The sequence below is a fragment of the Gossypium arboreum genome, chromosome 2 (assembly GCF_025698485.1).
Source record: "Gossypium arboreum isolate Shixiya-1 chromosome 2, ASM2569848v2, whole genome shotgun sequence".
Lineage (NCBI taxonomy): Eukaryota > Viridiplantae > Streptophyta > Magnoliopsida > Malvales > Malvaceae > Gossypium > Gossypium arboreum.
This window is the reverse complement of record NC_069071.1, coordinates 113,565,736-113,572,958: the sequence shown is the minus strand read 5'-3', so window position 1 is coordinate 113,572,958 and position 7,223 is coordinate 113,565,736. Positions and strand designations below refer to the sequence as shown.

The 7,223-nt window shown below is 31.6% G+C and overlaps 1 protein-coding gene across 1 annotated transcript; it reads right to left on the bottom strand.

Annotated features, from left to right (window-relative positions):
• Positions 1–3,841: 3,841 nt before the first annotated feature.
• On the bottom strand, positions 3,842–6,715 carry LOC108466305 (protein CNGC15b-like). The gene is made up of 6 exons (XM_053021778.1): positions 6,497–6,715; positions 5,892–6,399; positions 5,604–5,816; positions 5,205–5,497; positions 5,004–5,115; positions 3,842–4,930 (listed from the first exon to the last, which is right to left on the bottom strand). The coding sequence occupies exons 1-6, from the start codon at positions 6,523–6,525 to the stop codon at positions 3,989–3,991; spliced, it is 2,097 nt and encodes a 698-aa protein (XP_052877738.1). The 5' UTR covers positions 6,526–6,715; the 3' UTR covers positions 3,842–3,988.
• Positions 6,716–7,223: the final 508 nt, after the last annotated feature.

Genomic DNA, 7,223 nt, shown 5'->3' with positions numbered 1-7,223 from the left:
TTCAAAGCCAACTAAAGCCCACACAAAATAATTTAAAAAATAAAAATGTTTTTTCACGTTTGTCTAATTTCATTCTATACATTTTTTAATTTTATATATTTTAATTTTAAAAATTAAAAATATATAAAATTAAAATTATTTTAGAAAAATAAAATTATTTATAAATGATATTTTTTAACAATAAATACTAACTCTATTCCAATTTGGTTTTTCTGATTTTTTTAATAGTATAAGGACTAAATTAATCCATTTAATAGTAGAAAGACTAATTTGATTAAGCTTCTATAATAGAGGGACTTCTTGGGTACATTCACCAAAGTAAAAAACACCATCGTGAATCATGCCTAAAAGACAATCGTCATGCCACGTAATTAAGCTGTCATAATTTCTATTTTTTCTCTGAAATAAAAATATATATTTTGCAAGAGCATAGAAGAGAACAATGGATTTGCTTTCTGACTAGGTTGTTTATTCTTCTTTTAAATATATGTATATTTACATATTATATATATATATATATTTAAATATATATTTTAAAAGTAAATTCACTAATTTATTTAAGGAATGAAATCATATAATTCAGGAAAAAAATAACAAACACTCGTTGTAGATAATAAATGACAAACTTCATCAACATAACAAATGTTTTAGACTCAATATTAAATAGAACATTATGACACGGTAACAATTGACTTTGTCATAACTCAAGCACGACATATCTGGAGTGATTGCAAGCAGTTAATACGATAAGAAAATCACTCCTAGATGGTCCAAAACGGCGAGCAAAAATCGGTAAAAGAATTGAACATTCACCAAACTAGTAAGGATAACAACAAAACTATCCCTAAAATCACTTGTAAAATTAAGATTACATGCATAAAAAAGACTAAAAAACGTGCTACAAGGGCAGACAAAAATTTTTAAAACTAAAAGGTTATTAAATAATGGAAAAACAAACAAATATATATATATAACTTAAGACAATATGGGTCCAAACAGGCTTGTGAAATCATTTTTTATTTTGAAATACTAATAAAGAGCCACCCACTTTTCAAGAAAAACTATTGGTGGTTGGTAGAGTTTTAGCGAACGAAGGCACTGTTATCCATCCATTACAACTTGTAAAGACAATAAAGATCACTACAAAATAGATCTGTAAACTGAAAAAGAGAGAAGACATGTAGAGTGAATGAGAGAAAGAAAGAAAGAAAGGATTGGTGGGAGGAAGAAAAAGGCAGGAGATAGCTAGTTCGGAGTTTGACACCGTCGCTGGGCAAAACAAAAGATAAGAAGAAAACGTCTTTGAGAAAAAAAGAGAAAAAAATTTAGGATTTTTTTTACTAATATATATATTTAGATGTAAATGTATTATCTTTTAAAAATAATATAGTTATTTAGTACATTAATTTCAAATTTTTTCCTTTTAATTTTTTTTTTACATTCCTTTCAATTGAATCCCAACTAAAATAATTTTTTCTTCCTATGGAAAAAGGAAACTTAGGATTCCTCAAAATTGAGCTTAAAAAAAAAAAAACATAATGACAAGTTGAGGATATCCCAGGTGAATCAAAGGCATGCATAAATTAATTAAGATTATAAAATATTCTTAAAATTCAAGTAATGTCCATAATTATTTTTAAGCCTTAGTTGGAAAGCTACCTCATTCCACTTAAACTTTGATATTATAAAAAGGGCCTAATTATGTTCCTAGTCCCTATACCCACTTTTGAAACTTAATCCTCTATTTTTTATTTCAAGAATTTTTAGTCCAACTATTAATCTAATTTAAAAATTAAAGTCTGATCGGTAATATTGTCAATTGACTTTTGTTAAATTCGAATATGTATAATCAGTTGGACTTTAATTTTAAATCAAAACTTTGAATATTAAAATGTCACATATTCAAAAAATTTTAAAAATATTAATAGTGTTATCAATATAAAAATTTGTTAATAATGTTATCAATCGATTTTAATTTTCGAATAAAATAAATTGGATAAAATTCATAAAAATAGAGAAGTTATATTTCAAATGTTCGAAAAGTACAAGGATCGGAAGCATATTTAAACATATAAACCCTAAAAATAATAAAAGGGACTGGATAAGCAAATGTTTAAAAACTAGGTTTCTATCTTTGTTTTGATTAATTTGGAGAAAAGCTGCTACCCATTCATTGCAATAAACAACAATTAATAAATAAATACATATGTAATATATAGGCATAATAATTTATTTATTGCTTCAACCTTAAAATACTTATTTTTAATTTTTCATTTAAATTTTTGTTGTTTGCTAATTAGGATGGATGAAAAAGTTAATGTTAATTTTGTTGATGTAGCGTACATGTGAATTGTCATGTGGATATCACGTCAATAATTAAATAATTTTTCTAAAATATTAAAATTAATAAAAAGGTATAAAAATTATAAAAAACTATTTTTAATATTTTGATTTTCAAAATTAATTAATTGCTAATGGGTATACATATAGATTGTCATATGGATGCCACGTCAACAAAGTTGATGTAAATTTATAAATTTATTATTTATAAAAAAATTAAAAGATTAATTTTCTATTTTTTGGGAAGGCCGAGACTCTATCTATCTCCTTAAATTCGCTCTTGTGCGACTCCTATAAAATAAGGAACTTAGTGGTTGAGACGCAAACCTGACCACTCCATTTTTATAAATACCGTACCCCTTGGAACTAGAGTAAAAGGAGAGGTCATCCGGCTAGCCTATACCTTGTAAAAACTCAACCCCAAGCTCTTTCAAACCACCAAATTTTGCAGTTCTTTGCCCAACTCATGGTAGCTGCTTCGTTTATACTATCAAATAACTTGTTTAACTTAATTGTTATAATATATATTGTCAAGACAAAGAACAATCCCATATTGAATAGTCAAGGATTAGCCTATGGTTAAATAAAATAAAAGGGGTTAAATAAATTTTTTGGGCCTGAACTTGGCAACTATTCCCATATTGGGATCTAATTTTTTTGTCCAAATTAGACCTTAAACTTGAAAATTGTCCTCATATCGGGACTTGAGCTTTTTTATTATTATTTAAGCTAGTCATTTATATTTTCTTGAAAACCCTAAAGTTCAAGTCTCAACGTGGAAACAATTGTCAAGTTTAGGCCTCAATATTAGATCAATTACCAAGTTTTGAGACTAATTTAGACAAAAAAAAAGTTCAAGTGTGAGAATAATTGCCAAATTCGAACTTAACTAGGACTAAAATTTTAAAACCCAATGTAAAAATAATAAACAAATTTAAATTCCAAATAATAATTTAAATTCAATGTAAAAATTTAAATTCATACTTCCATTTTTTTTATAATTAATCTTGTCCTCTATGATTGTAAAAGTTAGGTTTGAGTATAATAAGGGAAAAAATAAGAAAATGGGAAGAAAATTTAAATTTTAGTTTTACATTTTATGGTGATTGAAAATGAGGTTTTAACCTCAAAATAAGAAAATGTTAATATGTTATTTGATACTTATATTTGGTTTTAATGTTTAATTTGATATTTGAGTTTGATTTTAATGTTTAGTTTAGTATATAAGTTTTTTTTTCAAATGATACTTGAGTTTTTCTTTTGTCACAATTAAGTACCTATGGTTTTTTACTAAAGCACACATGTCGACTATTTATTAGGTCACATGATTTTGTTTAGTTTGGGCACCAAATTAAACATTGGAACTAAATATAGGTACCAAATGGTATATTACCCAAAAAGAAAGGAGCTAAGCACATGGGTTTTAGGGTTTTAATTTTGCCCCAAATTGGGTCTTCCTAAGACCCATTTTAGTAGCTTAGGCCTTTGAGCATCCATTGGGTCATGCCCAATTTTCCATTTTAATTTAGTATTAACCATTAAAATCATTTACATGAACAAAATTCATGATTTGAAGGATAAATTTATGGTTATAATTTTACATTTTTATTTCATCATCTTTAAATTGCGATTTTTTAATGTATAGTTATTATCTTTCAACTGTAAAATCAGGTTCATTTGGCTTTTGCAAAGTGCTTAATATGTCGAAGTCATTTCCACACCTACTACTCCCACCTCTTGACCTTGTGCTAGCTGCCAGTTTCGCCGCATATGAGGCAAAACCCGTGGCTGCCGCTGAAAGTGGTGCAGCGGCCGTTTGTTCTGCCATTCTCTCCGGTGAACCGGTCACCATACTCTCCCATTTCTTCAGCGCATCAGCCTCTTTTCGTCTCTTGTACCGTAACCAAGCTGCTTGTATAAAGCATGCAGCCCATGTCCTCCATTGATGTGAATGAAATCTAAATGTATGCTTAAGTTGTTTACTATGTAGTTTTCGGAATTGGGATGCAACGAATTTCAAGTCCTCGGAAACGAGTGCGAAAGCTTCTACTTCGGTGATCGCTTTAACGGTGCGTGTAGACGATGGAAGGACGACACCTGGACGAGGGTCCAACGCCCATGTTAATAACTCCTCACCACAAAAGTCACCGGGACCGATCCGGCTCGAGTTGAAGAACCCTGTACGTCCTCCATTAGTAGTAAATGAATCTAGGTAGCCTCGGACGATGAAAAGCATCTCATTTACGGGATCGCCTTCACGAACTATGCACGTCGATGGGGTACAAAGACAAGGTTTAAGCCTTTCACATATTGCATCAAGCATCCTATCATCCATCAGATCAAAGAGGGGCACTTGCCGAACTAAATCGAGGCAGAGATGACGCTTGATGTCTCGGCGGAGATCAACCGGTAGACTCTTTAGAATCATTTCCTCATCAACACCCCGAGTCGCAACCCACTTGTATTGATCGTATCTTCGAACATTCTGCCTCAGTTCATGTGGAAGTTGCCTGTGATGCATCCATTGTTCTGTATCGGTCCTCCTAATCCGCCATTCTTCAAGTCGAACCGTTGTGGATTGGAGATACGTCTGAAAAACCGAAGGTTCATATTAACCGAAAAAACTATAACAATGGGGTAGAATCAAAACTAGAGGATTTTACCTGCATATTTCCAATCAGCAATGCAAAAAGCACCAATCCAAGAATAGCAATGATGATTGCAAAAATTATTTCACCAACGTAAGTGCTTGTAGAAAGACCCTGTCCCAATGAACTGCAAAATTTGGTTAAAAAAAAAATGCATTAAATTCATTACAAAGTGAATTTCAATTATATGTTATGTAGCATTCTAAGGTATTTTACCTCAAAGTTTTTAACCCCCACCAAAGACAGTAGAAGTACTTCTCGAAAAACCCTTCGGATGTTATTCCAATACGTAATGCGGTGGCATATATACCGAACTGATAGAAGTTACTGCCTGGATCACATAGACTTGATATGTTGCTTGCATTGAACCAAGAAGCTCTAGCAGGGTCACCAACCGATCGGCAGTCGAAATACTCGTACCGGCAGTCCAAAAGGGGAAGACTACAAACTTTTCTCCAACATTCCTCTTGCCGTTCGAGTGATAACAGATACCAAGTTGCTCCTAAAACCTGAAAGAGGAGCATTCTCGGTAAACGTCGATATATAGATATACAAGAAAGAGCTTGTGTTCGAAGTTTGAACACTTTTCAGTTCGGGATTTATTGATTAACGTACATGGCTTGCTAGCATGTAGAGCATCAAGTTATAAGCTGCACCGGCCCATGCTGTTGCGGTCACAACACCAGTAGTCTTGATGATTTGAGATGAAAGTGGATAAATAAGGTATAGCCTTAGGAGATATTGGAATATGATGATTAATCGTAGGATGTTTTTCGTAGGCACCATCGATGAACCATTTAATTTTGGAATTACAGACCAAACCAATACCTGCAATGTGCATAAAACAAGTGTTGAATTCGATGAAAAAGTTCGATATTGCTTTAAAAAAAATGAATGCGGTACCTGCGGTAACGGTTGAGCTGCGATGATATCGAGCCAAAAATCCTTATGAAGGTACCTTGAAGCGATCTTGGAAGGGTCAATGACTAACTCTCCTCTCCCAAACACGCGAGAAGACGGAGCAACATAAGCTGTTCGGAACCGAATAAAAATCTGAAGAACGTAAAACACATCAACTACCGATCGAATAATAGTGAGATCGATTTCGAGAGGTAATGAAACAGTCACGCATAAGCCTTTCTTTGCCTGTGGAAGATACAAGAACAAAGGGTCTACAAACAAGGAAATCAAACAAGCTACTAAGAAAAGCTTGTTCCATCGGCTAATATCGGGTCCTCGAGGATCGAATATCGTCTTCTCGACGACCTCGTAGTCTTCGGAAAACACCCTGGACAGTTCTTTCTTGTGGCCAATTGCAGTCTTTTGATTGTAGTTCTTCTTGGTCATAAATTTTGAGAGATGGCCTTTCTCAGTGGATGAGCAATTGTAGTTTTCAGGATCATATCGGAATCTGAAATAGGTATCGGAAGAATCCCATTGAAGAATCATATCAAAGAACATAAACTGTATTTCAAATACATTAAACATTGCCTGCTGAAACTACATACCTTACTGTTTTTGAATAACTAGCATCCATTGCAGTAGCAATTCAATTGTTTGTAATTTGTTCACTCACTGGATTTTCTCTACCATAACATTTCATCAAACAACTGTCATGCAATTAACTTGTCACAAAAAAAAATGATGCTATGAAAAACCATCAAAATGCTAAAAGATTTAACTTATCATTCATACCATGAATCTTCAATTATATATTTTCCTTTGGATGACAGAAAATTTCAGACCCAACACTGAAAATCAAGGTGGAAGTGTGAAATAGTGTAAAACATAAATAAAAAAAATGCTTAGAGAATTGAAAATGGAAGAAAACAAAGGAAGGCATAAGGGAAATGGGATTCATATTCTTGAAGTTTAGACTCCTGGTTTGAGTTTATCTGGTAAAGCAACACTGTAACAATTATATATTGGGTAAACTACACTAGTAATCACCTAACTATTGATAAATTTCTTTTTAGTCACCAAATTATTTACATTTTTCTTTTCATTGTCATCCTTTCATTAAAAAAAGTTAAAAAGAACAAATTTATCTGTTAAATTTAATTGAATATATACTAAAAATGGAAACATAACAAAATCCAAGATAATTTTCATTTTATCTCATTTTTAAAAAAAATTATCCTTAATACTATAAAGAAAATCAAAATTACAAAAAGATCAAATTATACAATGTATAAATTTTGAGGGTTAAACTTACTATTCTGCTAATTTTAAAAG